We start from the raw sequence: 17,343 nt of genomic DNA, 5'->3' as shown, positions 1-17,343 counted from the left end.
GTACAACGTAATAAGCTTATGCTCGAATGGCTGTGATCATGAGAACGTGGTCTAAGAACGTGTCTTAAAAAAAAAGTGATTTCTTTGTAGGCTGATGGTATCACACAGTACTGGTATTGGTAGACAAGTTATCCTTCGTTAACCTAAAGGGTGGAGTCGAGTAGCAGTGAATGGAGCTAAAAAACAGGCTCAATTATTTACCTGAGTTGAGAGTACCAAGTCTCAACACAAGGTGAGCGTCCCTTCAAATGATGACGAAATAAATTGTACAAGGTTAAAAATAGTGAGTTGCTATGGCAACTAGAGTACTCAGAAAAACAAAATTACTCAGTGTTTAAAAATAAAATAAAAAGTATGTTGTGTATATGACCTCCCAGTCCCAAACTGTTGACTTCAGTTTGAGAAATGGGCATTGTTTATTATGTGTGTCAAAGTGTCTGCTACAAGCAACACTGTTGTTAGGGTACACATTACATTCTTTTTGGATATTTGACACTAGTGTTGTTTCAAAGAGCTTGGCTATAGCCTAAAAAGTATACAACGCGAGGTAATATAAAATCAAACGAAATTGATGTTCATAAGTTAATTAGTGCAAACATTTAAACACGTTAAAAATACTTTTTTGATTAACCGAAAATCTATTTTCAAACAATACCATCAGCCGACTGGTTAGATAGATAACGTGACCAATGGAGCTGCTGTTTGATTTAATGTTACATTCTCTACATTCTCATATCAAGTTCTTTTTTTTTTTTTTGGTTTTGTTTTTCACTTTGGTAGCACCAGTCACACGCTTCGTGTATTTTTAGACTATCATTACGATCAGGTCTTTAATTAGCGTTTGATTTATATCTTATCATTTGTCATGTTTAACTGCTTACATTAGATTTATTTTCTTTCTGCTTCTCGTATTTGAATATTGTGGCTCTGATAGGATTGTAAAAATAATAATAATAATAAAATTATCCAAGCTAAATAGTCTATTGGATGAATAATAAATTAGATTTATTTTCTTTCTGCTTCTCGTATTTGAATATTGTGGCTCTGATAGGATTGTAAAAAAAAAATAATAATAAAATTATCCGAGCTAAATAGTCTATTGGATGGATAATGTGTACAGTTAGTCAGATACAGACTCATCTTAATTGTTACTTTGAATAATGTATGATTAGTTAAAACGTTGTCAACTTTCAACGTGATCTTCTAACGTAAATTGTAAGTAGTCTAATAAATAACATTTTAACAAAATAGTACAACTGGAAGAATAAAAATTATAGGCCTATTGAGTTGTTAGATTGACACTACCAGGAATCTAGGCCTATAGTCCCAGCACTCCCGTCGTTTGAATTAAAGAACAAGACTTCTAGTTCTCCACTATTGATATTGCCCATAAACAACAATGTATGCACTTTTAAATTGATTGTAATCGTTAGGTCTATTTTAAGTGGGTGAGTCTCACAGACTACTTTACCCAGCTTGAAGAATGCATGGGACGTACCCAGCGGCGGACTGGATGTCCAAATCGGCCCAGGCATTTCTATACAATCAGGCCCGTAAATTACATAGGCCTATCTTTTGATGGACATCCAATTAAAGATCCTCAAAATCATTATATTACTTTGACCATCGATAACTGTTCACATGCATACAATGAGCTCTATATTTCTATTTTTAAAAAAAGATAGCCCTTAAGGTTATGTTGCTTTTTAATCGCTCAGTGTGTAGGCCCTAAAAGCACACTAGTAGCACTGTCTACGGATGTAGGCTATTACATTATTTCGAATAAATTAAATTACAATTACACTGTAGAGAGATTTAAGAGGGCCCCGTTTGTAAAAGAATATTATAAAACCTGTAACAATTTAATACATAGTGGCATCCAAGCGGCCCTTTTTTTGGTCCTACTGACCCATTTGGGTACCGTCCCACCGGGCATTTGCCCTAATGCCCATATAGCCAGTCAGCCCCTGGACGTACCGTAGGATTACTTATAAACCTAATGTCTCTTCGAAGTTCATTGTGGGACTAATATAGCCCCTAAGGCTTATTTTTATGTAACAGCAAGTTGATTTCGTTGATGTTTATTAGAGTCGCGACTACCTTTCTTAAAACTCTAGTCTAGGGCTCTAGGCCAATCGGGCCAATGATAAGCTCTTCTTCATAGACTAAGGAAAAAGACTGGATTTAAGCAATCCTTCTATCTGAGATGCAAATTTACACATTTATTCCATTTTTCCACCCGATGGCGCTATCGGGGATTTTCATACATGGAGGCAAATCCATAAATAGCATAGACTAGATATAAATAGCAATTTTTTTTTTTTTTTTATTTTTTTTTTTGGTGTATCCGGCTTACATAATAAAGGAAGTGCTGATAATCTATTTTGATAATTGTTGTGCCCTTTTTAGCACAGCAGAATATAATTGTCTAATCGTTTCACCATGGTTTCATTTTGTAGGTTCTAATAGTTGGCAACATTGAAGTTAAATTTAGCGTCCTTGACATTGTTTAGTTAGTGGAACTCTCCAATTCTTAAGACATTAAGGAATACAAGAGCGAGGCCGAAGATTAAGCACCTTAATTAGTACGAATGTTTTTGTTTTTTTTTTACTTCTCTTTATCACAACTGCCTTGCGGGTGTTTGCCCCCGTGGAGGGAGGGAGGGGGGTTTGAAGACTTTTGATGAACGTTGTGTGGATCTTGAAAGGTCGCTGAGGCTTTCGTTTTTCCAATGACCACAGTTTCATGTGGCACTTCATGTGTGTCCATCTTAGCTTCACTGCACTAGCCTATTAATCTTTTCTCTCGAACGTTTCCGATTGGTCACCATGTTAAGACTGGGAAACGTTGTCGGCTCATTCCCTTCCAGCTGAATATGTGCGCATGAGTTTAATAGCAAACCAGTTGAGAAAGACATTTTTTAGTTGATGGTTTGACGATTATTTTTGTTTTGTTTTTTTACCCCCCCCCCCACTTATTAATTATAGGCCTACTGGTAGGACTGAGGTGCTCACATATTATGTCACACACAAACGCACACCTAAATCGCATTATCAATAGTGACCATGGGTTGACCAACAAGAGACCACTACTATCATTACCAGACTTAATATAGAGGGCGAAGGGGGGTAATGCGAATCTATGTCGACCTCATTTTGTAAATAAAGGGCCTAATTTTTCTGCTCCGTTAATAAAAAAAAAAAGAGGTGGGCGGAGGCCGCAGTGCGAAGATTATTTTGTAAGGCAATGTCAGGTCTAAACACGTGCCCACAATTTGGTAAGAGGCAGGGGCGGACTGGCTATATGGGCAAATGCCCGGTGGGCCGGTCTGGTCGCGACCAAAGAAAAAAAAATTAAATGCAGACAACTTTTTAAAAAAGTGACAGCAGCAAGACACAAAGGCCCGAACACGTTTTCTTGTTGTTTTTTTTTATTTATTATTATTAGAATTAATTTTGTTTGAAATTCAACAAGAATAAAATTTAAGAATTACACTATACACTGTACGTGTTATCATTTGTAAAACGTAAGACCGTACTTTCTACTATGCACAAGCGGCATGGCCTTCAACACTACTTTGATGTCTTCGAGACTGTGCAGACCCGCTCTTTGAAGGACTTCAGTATTTGGTATTTTGTCTTGCCATTTGACATTCAGTATTTTTCACAGACATGTCGTGGTAGTGATTCAGTTTCTTTGCATGTTAACTGTACACTATCCATATGTTTCTGAGTCATAGAGCAATGTAGGGAGGACGACAGCTCGATAGACCCCTAGTTTTGTATTTGTGGTGATACCACTTTAAAGGAATGGGTTGCCTGAGTCAGCCAGGAAAACCAATGACTTAGCATATTTTAAGTCACAGATCAACATGCATGACTAGATTGACACGTGAAATGCGTAGGACTAATTATTTTTATTTTTGTTAAGAAACGTCTGTAATCTATAAGTAATACCAAAAAGTTTGATACTCATTAAGGCTGCTATTGTAGTGTTTATAGTTTTCAGACTACATACATGTATAAATAGAATACATTATGTAAGCCTACGAAAGCATACATCCAGTTTTCGATGCGTTATCAAACTTTATATATTTTGAATAGAATTAGGCTTACACCTATGATAAAACACATGGGCGTAGCCGAGAGGGGAGGAGTTCAAACCATCACCGGCCTCAGATCTCATTGTCTGAAAGGGAAACTTTACTTACTTCCCCAGTGCAGCCAACCTAAGCAAACTACAGTCACCAAATTTCATGAGCGTAGCCAAAAGGGGTTTTGTGGTTTCCCCCCCCCCCCCCACCTCCAATACAAAAACTAAAGCATTTTACATTTTTTCTGCCAGTCGCTGGACTCCACTGAATAGAAGATTTAGTTTTTGATTTTTGTAGCGGAAGAGTAGCAGGCTAATTGCACTGTTGATACCTCAGAATATGCATTTTTTAAAGCTTAAAATAACGAAAATAATGCTTGGATACCGGACCCCACTGGGGGAGCTGTCCCTTGGCGGTGTAAACTGCCTTTCACTAATTATAGGAAGAGAGTATTCTAGGGTAGGAAAAACGTTTGAAAGAATGAAAGATAAGAATGTAATGAAGATTAATAACATATAGACACACACTAATATATATATATATATATATATATATATATATATATATATATATATATATATATATATATATATATATGTGTGTAAATTGCGGAGAGGTTTAAAATCCCTCACACACACCGAAAATATATGACACGACATTTGTGGGCCGGTTTATATGGTAATGCCCGGGCCGATTTTGATACCCAGTCCGCCCCTGGTAAGAGGCCTTAACGACATGGAGAAATTGTAGGCGTAATCACTGGTGGGTTCAGAAGCAGAAAAAAGGGGAAGTGTGCCTTGGACCGTTCCCAACACATCCAGGTCTAATAGTTCAAAGTACTTAGTATTGTATTGTAAGCGTATCTATAAACTGTAGCCAAACAAAGAAACAAACAAAATAGCTTGCTATATTGTCATCGTGGGTCGTGAAGACAACAGAAAATAACGGACGGGTTTGGCATTGAAAGAGATTCAAGGCAAGGCAAAAGTCAGATGGGAATGGAGAAAGACGGTTCAACAGACTAAGCGATAGGTGAAAGGAAAAGATACCATTTCATTCGTATATTCATATGTTGATTGGAGTTTTATAGGACCTAAACCGAAAATATGAGATGGTGCATCCGAACTCCGAACAAATTAAAAACCAAAAAAAAACCAAGGTTATAAAGACAGTTTGTGTGAAAACATAGGCCTAAACTCAAAATCGGCCCCCAAAGTGGTTCACACAGGCAGGTGAGAAGGCAGCTTTCAATATTTTCAGAAAGATCATCAGAATGAAATTCTATCAAAGATAAATGACAGAGAAGAATGGAGAAAGAAGGTTGACAGATTTTGTGTGGTGCCCCAGCGGTCCAGCAGACCAAAGGATAGATGAAGTTAGATGTGAACCTGGCCTAACTGATGTCTTACAATGATTGTCTAATTGATCTAATTGTTTTGTAAAGGGTAATCTCTTATTCAAATCCTCAAGAAAAATATAATTTTTCCTTTAGTGCAATATGTTATAGCTACAGTGCAGCGCTGCAGTTCACGCGATAATATGAAAAACTACTTATTAATTGATGTCCAACTTATATGCATACTAAATAGATTTTTTCTCTTTAAAAAAGTAAACATTTTTGTGTGTGTTTAAATGTAGTAGTTAGTATGACAGAACGTACTTAGCATTACAAATGTAAAAAAAGTATTTACAAAAAATCTAAAACCAGTTGCATAAATGCCTCCTCTGCTAAGAGCCTCCCGTGTTAGTTACTATTAATAGTGAATAGTTGTAAAAGTGATGTATTTTTATGAAAAAAACTGCTTGCATAAGTGATTTAAAAAATTAGATTTTACGCTTTCAGAAAAGAAAAAAGTAGGCTACCCGTTGCATCAGAACTTTGAAAGGTCTAAAATGTTATGATGTCGGATGTTCACTTTCTTTTCTAGTTTACGAGATATAAACGGGACGGACGGACGGACAGACATTCCACACAAAACAAATAGCGACTTTTCCCCTTTCTGGGGTTACTAAAAAAAAAGATCAGTTAGAAAAAGGCCTATCTCTTCATCTGGTCAAGTCCATCTTAAAGTTTAGGTTAACATTTGGCTCTATTATTTTAGGAAAATCTTAATTTTCTTCATACATGTAGCCTAAAATAAAACTCGCCGCGTTTACAATTTCATAATATATGAAGAACTATTTCCCTTTCGAAATGATCCTTTATAAACAAGTAAAATGCCTCGGCCGGATCTTTAAAGTGTCCAAGCATTCTAATTCAAGCCCAGATCTAAAACAACAACATGCGATCTCTGGTTCAACCGATGCTAAAAATATCCTTCGCCCGTGCACTGTAGAATAGTCTAGCCTGATTAACATGTCATATTCGTGTAATGAAACACAGCAAGCCTGTAACCAGTAACACATGCTCTTATATATTTAGCCTACATGAGCTAGTTCGTGGCATGAGAAATGTAATATTGTAATATTCTGGGTGGGCGTAGGATGGAAGGATGGAACTTGGAAGCTGATCTCAAAAACGGCTCTAACGATTTTCCTATAAATTTAACAGTTGATGTATATCACTGTGAAAAAAGATACTAGTTCGTTGGCCACACGGGGAAAACTCGTAAGTTTGACCGTTCTAAGTTTTCAGAGTAAAAATAAATACATGTAAATTTGGCGAGAAATCTAGATCTAAATTCAACATAGGTTATGAAAGGGCTATCGCGTTCTTGAAAGGAATATCGCTTTCGGGGGAGGGGGGGAGGGGGCGAGTAAAACATGTTTGATGTTGTTTTTTTATTTAACAATCATTAGTTATTTTTAAAAAAATCACTCTATAAGGTGTACTGACTTTTTTAAAAAGTACTTTTCATTTTTTTTTCTTCGTTTTCTATTTAAAGTAATGACTTGGACGTGAGGACACAATCAGAATTATAGAATCACTTATTACAATTACAACAATAATTAACAATCAAACACACACACATCCTAATTTAGAATTATATAATCACTTATTACAATTACAACAATAATTAACCCTTAACCACACACACATCCTAATTTAGAATTATATAATCACTTATTACAATTACAACAATAATTAACCCTTAACCACACACACATCCTAATTTAGAATTATATAATCACTTATTACAATTACAACAATAAATAACAATGAAATACACACACATTCTAATTTAGAATTATATAATCACTTATTACAATTACAACAATAATTAACCCTTAACCACACACACATCCTAATTTAGAATTATATAATCACTTATTACAATTACAACAATAATTAACAATCAAACACACACACACATTCTAATTTAGAATTATATAATCACTTATTACAATTACAACAATAATTAACCCTTAACCACACTGTGACAAGTCAAAAACTCGTTGTCAGAGTCACTCAAATTTATCACAGCATTAATTATTATTTTTCATTATTTATTTATTTTATTTTAATTATTTCCCCATCCTACCCCTAAATTCTCCACCCGCCCCACCTTTTTCTCTTCAGGCTAGACCTTAGTCCACCACCTTGGAGAAAACTAGGCCAGTCCTTTCATTTATCTGCCCTTGATCGGGGAAAGATAATCACACTATCTCTTTTGTCTTATCCGCCGGATGTCTGACTGACGGTCGCGGTTGACACCACCTTGAGGGGAATGCGAGTCAGTCTTTCTTTCTTCCCCCCTCTCTCCCACAACTCTCTTTGATCTAGGAGACCGCGAGGACAAACACGCCCATTGATCTTTCCAATGTGCGAATCCCACCTCGAGTCAAATTCACCCACGTGTAAGATAATGCTGAGCCTAGGACATTTCCTGTTTCCGCCCGCATTTTCCAGGCCTATATAAAGTAGACCCAAATGAAATCGGACCCTCTTATTTCTCATTCTCGTTGAGCAATCGAGTCTGGACTATATCATTTGTTCTCCCTCCTAGAGGAATACCTGGTGGTAAGCCGAACTTAATCACAAGTTCCATCTTAATTACTTTTGTGCTATTTCCACTGGATGTGTAGTTTATTATTTCATTTATATTTAATTAGTGCATTGTGTATTTCTCACTGTCGTAAGTAGAAAACATGAACTTGGCTAATGTATATTTTATGTATTGCATTAATCTATTAATGCTACGCTGCTCAATTGATCGTTGATGCAACCATGTATATATTTGTACATCTTATTTTATTTCCTTTATCTCGGTTGACCGCCTTGATAATTTTACTAGCGCACTAATACTGCGTCTAGAAAAGAGTTATGAATTATCTCCCCTTTACTCATTTTACTCTAATGAGAGTTGCGCCGCTTGAACGGACACCCTCTCCATTTAAGCGCGCTCCATTGTTCTCGACCCACGGTCATATGTAAACAAACCGTCTTGGTCGCTGACCACCGCCCAATTCACCCCCCCCTCTCTTTCTCTATCCACCTGTGTTGTTTATTTGAGATTATTATTTCCCCTTCTATGTACATTTTCTATTATTATTTATGTACATTTGTATATTACTACTATCAGCCATCTATTTTTCCAAATCCCATTTGTCATCATCTCCCCTTTTGTGCTCAAAAGCAATTTTACCAATCTGACGAATACACCTCAGTCGAGGGCATCGATAAGATGTATGAGAGACATGTCCTAACTTGTCTTTATTTATCCGCAGCCTCCCTCAGGTGTCTGCCTATCTATTTGCTATCAAGAATTACCTACCTGCCTATTTATGTGCTTAGTGCTATTCAGCACTGCACTTGCCTACTGAGATCTACTCAACTCTACTACTTGGCGCTATCGGCATTGCCCGCCTATTCGACAGCCCACCTGTCAACCTATTAGGTGCGACGTCCCTATAGACTCAGGCCTGTGCGAGACGTCATAGCTACGCCAACCCTCTGCAACTCACTGGACATATCCTGTCAACTACGCTGCCCACGGCAGATCAGCTCTGCCCGCAGTACACTTGTGCCCACGGTAGCCGGCCACCCGCCCTACTGTGCCCACTACAGATATTAGAACTTGGGATTGAGACTCCACAAGAACTATATCACCGGCGTCCCTCTATCCGCTAGAGCGCCACCTCCAGCTGCAGAACCTCAAGCCAAGACACAGCCAGCTGCGACATCAACAGGAAAACCAGCTAAGTCAGAGGACAAAGTGACATACTCTCTTATTAGGTGCAAGAGTGATGATTAAATCTAGTATTATTTAGAGATAGATGCAAATCCTCCCCCTTTTTATTCTTATATGTATATTTATGTAAATAAATATTCTTCATTTTTAACTTTTGTATCTATCTTTCATTGCTTGTCTCGTTGCGTGTCTGCTCCCGATTCATATGCTGATAGGTTGGTGTGTGATAGCTTTAAAAATAATCATCCCCTAGACATTAAACGCGCCAAACACACGTCACATTTCATCCACCTGTCACACACACACATCCTAATTTAGAATTATATAATCACTTATTACAATTACAACAATAATTAACCCTTAACCACACACACATCCTAATTTAGAATTATATAATCACTTATTACAATTACAACAATAATTAACATTTAACCACACACATTCTAATTTAGAATTATAGAATCACTTATTACAATTACAACAATAATTAACATTTAACCACACACACATCCTAATTTAGAATTCTTCTTAACTTTGTTAGCACTATGCATGTCAATATTTGGTCACGTCCATGTTGATCGCGTGTTCAAAGATTCAGAGACTGGTTTCACAGTGCTACAATTAAAGAGGATAAAATGAGTTTCAAAAGGACAATGCTTTCAAAGCGAGCGAGATCTAACGTAAACAAAACAAATTAGGATGAGGGGGGGGGGTGTTGCTTTTTATGGAAATAATTTACGTGAGGATTCGGTAATTTATTTTTAAGTAACAAACTCCAGAATTAATTAAATCAATGAAAGTTCATCAAATGTCTAATAAATGATAAGATAAGATTATAGTCGGCCTGTGCGTGGTGGCTGAGTGGTCAATCGCTTGGCTTCTGAACCGAGTTCGAATCTCGTTGAAAACAGGGATTTTGAATTTCTGGATGTTTAGGACGCCCCTGAGTCTATCCAACTCTAATGGGTACCTGACATTAGTTAGGGAAAGTAGAGGCGGTTGGTCTTTGTGCTGGCCACGTGACACCATCGTTAACCTCCGACCATAGAAACAGATGACCTTTACGTCAACGCAAGGTCATTAAAGGGGAACATTAGGCCAGTATTGCAGACGCCTAAACATTCAATCAGGAACAACTAAAGACTAAAGTACATAAACATCAAACGACTTCCGGTCCTAATATATGATTTGAAAAAAAAAAAAAAAAAGGTTATGCTTTCTTAAATCTGAGTAATGTTTTTATTTACGACGTAATTTTTGGTTGTTAGACTTTTCATTTTCTATCAACATTTCATCGCTTGTCACAGTAGTTACATCCCTTAGTAGGATTACATATAAACGAATTCATTACCACAGAGAATGAAAGCTTAACATGACATCCGTGTGGCGTAGATATCGGTCGGGGTGCAAAATGGCTCTTATCTATCTTATATAATACAAACGTTACTTCAAAAAAGAAGATGATTACGTCCTACGCGTCATGCATTTAGTCATGCATATTAACCAATGACTTAAATTCTGCCAAGTCACTGGTTTTCCTGGCTAGCTCAGGCAACCCATTCCATGCTCTAATAGCACTAGAGAAGAAGGAGTATTTGTACAAATTTGTCCTAGCATATGGGACGAGGAATGTGCCTTTATCTTTGTGTCTTTCAGAGGATTTTATTAAATTTTGTTTTTGTATTTGAAGATTATGTACAATTGCTACTTTACTTTTGAGTCTTCTGTCCTGAAGGCTTTCTAAATTTAGTGATTCTACTAAATGTGTTACTCAAGTCAAATGTGAATATTCGTTTGTTATGAATCGCACTGCTCTATTTTGTGTCTGTTCCAGTTTCTTAATGTTTTCTTGAGTTGAGGGGTCCCAAACAGAGGATGCATATTCTATTATTGGCCTAACCAAGGTTAAATAACATTTTAGTTTTATTTTCTTATTTGATTAATAGAAATTTCTTGGCTCAGCCAGCAACGGTCTTATCCGAGACTTGCAGTGTGGGCGGGAGAAGTGGTACATAAAAGGCGACGATCCCTTTCTGGCTTGTGACCATTTAGAGGTGTGTCATCCCCAGTTAACAGGGCTGTATAGTGAAAGTTGGTACGATTGGAATGGCCACGCAAACCCATATTTTTCACAATTGATGCCGACAAAGCCGTTTGTCCGCTGGGGATCTATACAAGTTTTCTTTACGCCTTCTGCGTCTGTCTTCTACAAGGGTTTTCATTGGGCCTCAAATGTGTGTCCCGTGGCCTTCGTGAGAGCTCTTCAACTTTTTCAGAAGTCATTTAGGGCCTACTCATGCTACTGCCAGCTATTTTTCTTTATGCCAGTGGGGACAAAATGGGGCCTGAGTTGATCTTTATAATAAACATTACAAGGATACCCGCCCTATGTTACATTAACTGCTTAGCCTACTGTGTAACATGCAGAGTAGATACTAGCAGTTAAGCCATTATAGGTTCTACATTTCAAGCGATTTAAAGAAATGGGCCTTTAGTCCGAACGTGATAGGCCAAAAAATCACTTGGTATTTGTTGGAAAGGCTTTTGGTATAATCATGTCATAGACGTATTTAATGTCAGGGTGAACTTACACAGCCAGACCTATGGACATGTTAGTCGCAGCTAGACATATGGACACGTTAGTCGCAGCCAGACCTATGAACATGTTAGTCGCAGCAAGACCTATGGACATGTTAGTCGCAGCCAGACCTATGGACATGTTAGTCGCAGCTAGACCTATGGACATGTTAGTCGCAGCCAGACCTATGGACATGTTAGTCGCAGCCAGACCTATGGACATGTTAGTCGCAGCCAGACCTATGGACATGTTAGTCGCAGCTAGACCTATGGGCATGTTAGTCGCAGCCAGACCTATGGACATGTTAGTCGCAGCCAGACCTATGGACATGTTAGTCGCAGCCAGACCTATGGACATGTTAGTCGCAGCCAGACCTATGGACATGTTAGTCGCAGCTAGACCTATGGACATGTTAGTCGTAGCCAGACCTATGGACATGTTAGTCGCAGCTAGACCTATGGGCATGTTAGTCGCAGCTAGACCTACTATGTGACGTATTATTCTGAACTCGCTTAATCAGCAGATACAAAAGATAAATAGTCCGTCTTGATTAGGGTGCACTACTTCATGATCGCCAACATTATATACGTAATAAACATGAGCTGATACGAGCTATTCGATGTTCAATCCAGGGTTCGTACATTTCTTGGCTTATGATGAAAGGATGAAAAACAAAAAGTTGAAACAAACTAAAGGTGCCATATCTGGAAGTCAAAATACAAAAGGGTCGACAAGTGTGAAAGCGGGTGGGGGGAGGGTGCGTTAAAAAAGCACTTATATTATTCAATATTTGGATACTGAATCGAGACGCCGAATAAAAGTCAATATAACAGTCACGGTTGAGATGAGTTCAAAAGCCAGATAATCTTTTCATAGTCGACTTTTTCCAACCTTTACTCTATCTCATATTTTTCTAGTTAAATAAATTTAGGACTATAACTCACAATTTATGTAGTTAGGACTAATTTTTTGTTGTTGTGGGCGCGTGGGCAGAGGATGGGGGGGGGGGGGGGCGGAGCGTTTAAGTGATATAATTATTCACGGCCCAAAAGCATGTGTGTGTTTCGAAAAGGAAAGGGGGGGGGGTAGCCCTATGAAGTGGGTCGTTCCACATCAAATACAAATGTCATGTCAGATTTTAGAGAAGCTCTAGTGTTGTTTATAATATTTAATGAAGTCCACACTTTACAAAAGTGGTGAAAAAAATTAATTAAAAAAGTTTTTTTGCAGTTTCAATTACTTTTTTTTTTGTATGACTGTAATACATGGCTTCATATTTAATGGTTGGGGGGGGGGGCGATAAAACAGATTGACATGCTTACTCTATGTATTAGACGTTGTATTGAACTCTCAAGTTTATTGTGGTCTTTGAACTAAAAAAATAATTATTCAAAGCAATGTGATTTCTATAACGCGCATATTAGTCGTTGACAGTAATTTTAAAACGAGAAAAACATGAACAATACTTTAAAACAAAACCACAAAGTTTATAGTAAGTTTAATTGTATCAATTAGTTTAAATAGGCCCAAGTCATGTAATTAAATGTTTAATATATGTAGAATAACAATAATAAATCTGTGCGATTAGAAATAGTTTATCAATTGTTTTGTTTAGCGCAATTACATGTTTTTAGCTTTGATAGTGAGTTATTATAATCTTTGCAAAAAGACGCACATACTAGAAGACCTAATGTAACCCTTATAGTTAAACAGATAGGCCTAATTTTCATTATTTTATTTTTTTAAATAATTATGTTTCATTCTATTTTTTAAATGCGTTGCTACAGTGAGCTAAAAGCGCTCAGTCAACTACAAATAAAATAAACACAATTAAAATCTGTAGCAAGATTCTTTTTTTTTCTTTGTGTAAAAGTTTTCAGAAGATGCTCCTTTCTTTTCAAACAAAATCACTGAAAATAACCTAGGGCTTTTTGAACATGATTCAGGTAAGTCTTGTATCTCCGGGGAGATAACTAACGCGTTTTTTTTTTTCAAAATCTGAAATAGTTAATTCCCTTGCTAAAGATGTTACGCAAACGGCATTGTGGATCACCTGCTGGTGTCGAAAACAGGCTAAGAGGAACTAACGAAGCTATTGACACTATTGTGTTCACCTACACGCGGCTCATTGGTCTACTTTATTTACGGGGATGACTTGGGGTCGGGACTGTTGACGTCAGTAGAGCAGGTCAGCTAAGGACACTACATGTTTCTCCGACATAGTCATTTTGTAGTCACCCTCATTACCGTTAAGCGTACAGCTGCTAACCCTAAGCGTAGGCCAATGTTATACGTAATATTAGGCAGGCTACATGTAGCCTAGATTCAGATGTATAACAGCTGGTGGTACACAGATATAATCACACAAACCTACCACTAGGTGTAAAACGTAATCATCTTAGTTTTTAAAGTAATGTCCGTAGTATATAAGATAATATAATAAAAGTTTGTCTATAAAAAAAATGACATGTATTACAGCTAGTGACAAGGGTGAATGAGTTCCATCGTAAGCTCTTATTTTGGTATTAAAGAAATAAATAATTGCATTACTCAGTCAAAAAAACAACAACCCTGAATCAACACAGTTATAACGGTCTGAAACAGAAAACCCGAAAAGATATAGGCCAAGAATCAAGACTGGCCTAGATACACTCTAGTTCTATTCGAAATCTTAATGAGGGCTTTCAGTCCAAGACTCCACATATATATAAAGGCCCTATGCCCTATACACCACTAGGCTGTGTGTATAATGCTTTTTGTGACGGTACGCATCGGTACGGCGTACAAACACCTTTTTCAATGTGGGGAAAAAATGATTACTTTTCTTGTATTTTAACGTTTATTATTTATTAGTAGTTAAAAGTTAGGCAATCCATCACTGAGTACCGGCACCTATTTCTTTATATATGTATGTGTGTGTGTTTGTGTTTGAAGTTCGTACATTCACTGATGAATAAAATTATTTTAAATTATATAACTTTTTACTACATCTAGATTTAAATCTAATTGATGGTGTTATATAAAAGTATAACAACAAAGTTAAAATGTAACAAAAAATGCTCATAATTAGAGCTAAAGTAGGTAGCCAATATATGGGTAAATTTACAGCTGTTTTAAATTTAACAACTAGATCTAGATATTTAGACTTCACTATGTCAGAATAAGTGACACCCCTGATATAAACATTTTTTGTTTCACATAGCAGCAATATTTAAAGACAGCCTTAAAGTCGGCTGGAAAGGATTAACACTGAATACAGTTACACAAAAGTGCGACTAATGGCGATTGCCAGTAAGGTTATTAATGCTTCGCTACAATAAACATTTGTTTATATTTGCCTTATAAGGATAATGGTATCGTACCGGAAACAGGAATTCCCTTAAAAGGGTGACTCAGACTAAACAAGTCTAATCATTATTTATGAAAGTTATATTTTTTGTGTCTCAAGTGTTTGCAACTAATTTTGTTTTATCAAATATTTAATAACAAGTCTAGTAAACGGCAATAGAAAATACAATTGGCGATTTCCTGTAGTAGATATTAAAGCGTATCTCCCGCCTTTATCTTATAATTTACTGAATGAGAAAAAAGTGAGAGAAAAAGGGCGTGTCAAGTTCTCTGTAGTTCACGTGACTCAAGCAACCAGTATCCACTATCCATTGTCAGTCATTTCTTCGTTTAAAGTTGGACTACTGTATAGACTTTATGTTTTCGGATTACTGGTGTTTCAAAATTTTTGTTGTTTAGTGAAATGAAAAAAAGCATAATATTTTAATGACATAATTTATTACTTGATAATCTAACTGTATATTTAGCAGTTCTATTATTAATTGGAATACTTTTAATGTTGCTAGCTTCGGATCTGTGATCCCGGAAAAGCTTTACTATTCATAACAAGATGGCGGAATTCGACGGTTCTTCAACTCTGAGTGCTACAGAACTTAGCTATCTCGCCATAGACCGTTCTGTGATTAATGACCCAGCTGTCCAGGCAGAATGGGCATCCAAGAAACTTGTTTGGGTTCCAGACGAAACCCATGGTTTTGTTGCTGCCAGTATAAAATCAGAAAAAGGAGATCAAGTAGAATGTGTTGTGGACGAAACCGGCAAAAAAATAGTTATCCACAGAGATGATGTTCAAAAAATGAATCCTCCAAAGTTTAATAAAGTAGAGGATATGGCTGAGCTTACTTGCTTAAATGAAGCCTCAGTTCTGCACAATCTCAAAGACAGATACTACTCAGGTTTAATCTATGTAAGTTAATAAATGACTGGGTCCATATAGATCTAATAAAAAAATAAAACATTTGACTTCACTTCATCTATTCTATAATTCTATAAATAAAATCATATTACATTATAATAATTATATTACATATCAATATCATGACTAGATCTAGATCCAGAACTAGACTCTATATTATATTATTATAATTATATCTAATTATTAGTCTAATTCAATAATTTTCTATTATGATTATGGTACAAAATTAAATTAAGGAAAACATTTGCTCAATTGACTTACTCAGACTTACTGACTTACAAATATTTATTTGAAACCCATATACAATTTTTTTATCTAAACCAAATTTGTTTGCCATTGATAGAGTTGGAATATTTTATATTTTAAATAACAGTTTTACAGTAGACAATGAAATAGTTTTTATAAAGATTATCTTCTGAGAGTTTTAAATTTTTGTCTCTGATGAAATTATTTCTATATGCCTCAATAACTATAGTATATTGGTATGTATATTTTCATAGTTTCTTATTATTTTAAAGTTAAAGCATACAAAAACAGTTTTATTTGACCCCAGTCATATGCAATGAAAGAAGACTGCATACATAAATAAAAATTTTATAGCTTCCTTGTTTAATTATATATATTTATATGTAATCACTTATAAGTGATTTTTACATGAAAGGAACAAAAATGCTGCTCACCAGTTTTTATTTTGTTATAATTTCAAAGTTTAAAAAATTGTCTGAATATTTTTTGAACTATATCTTTACATGTAATGTTTATGTATATTATATTTAATATATTTGGTAATACCATTTTCTCATTTTCATTTTTGTGGCAAAATAAACAAATATGTTAAGGGAACATCCACCATGTTGACATAGATGTATATCCAATTCACTAGATCAGTATAACCCAAACTAAGTTTAAAAAAAACAACAATAGCTTGGCAGAAATGTCTTGTAATTTCTTGTAAATTCATTCCTTTCTTGTAAAAATTAAAACCCACCAAATATTTAGCTGCTTGTAGGTACACCATTTTGACCCTACTTTAAAAAAGGGTAAAAACAACAAACTGGTTTAAATTTTGTTGTCCTTGTAACTTTCAAATTCAATTGGATTTTTTTGGTTTCAAAGTACCAGACTGCCTTTTTAAAAAAATACTATAAAATATGCAATTGCAAACTTGTATGAAATAGTATAGTTAAATTAATCAAAACTGCGATAGTCTGTTTAAAGTCAGTCTGTAATTAAGCTCATTAAAAACAATATTTTCTGTTCAATTAAATCTGGTAA

The 17,343-nt window shown here is 35.9% G+C and overlaps 1 protein-coding gene across 5 annotated transcripts in view; it reads left to right on the top strand.

Moving 5' to 3' along the window:
• The first annotated feature begins 942 nt into the window (after positions 1 to 942).
• LOC106068683 (myosin heavy chain, non-muscle) overlaps positions 943 to 17,343 on the top strand; it is a 53,670-nt gene continuing 37,269 nt past the window's right edge. For 2 of the 5 annotated variants that reach the window (XM_056020295.1, XM_013228238.2), the window contains exon 1: positions 15,264 to 16,059. In XM_056020295.1, the coding sequence (XP_055876270.1) occupies positions 15,703 to 16,059 (357 nt within the window). In that variant the 5' untranslated portion in view covers positions 15,264 to 15,702. Of the gene's footprint in view, positions 1,216 to 15,261; positions 16,060 to 17,343 lie in introns of those variants that run through there. The other 3 variants (XM_056020294.1, XM_013228463.2, XM_056020296.1) reach the window with 3 other exon arrangements.

This window comes from Biomphalaria glabrata, chromosome 2 (genome assembly GCF_947242115.1).
Source record: "Biomphalaria glabrata chromosome 2, xgBioGlab47.1, whole genome shotgun sequence".
Classification (NCBI taxonomy): Eukaryota; Metazoa; Mollusca; class Gastropoda; family Planorbidae; genus Biomphalaria; species Biomphalaria glabrata.
The sequence above is the reverse complement of the archived record's forward strand: the minus strand, read 5'-3'. Positions and strand labels throughout refer to the sequence as shown.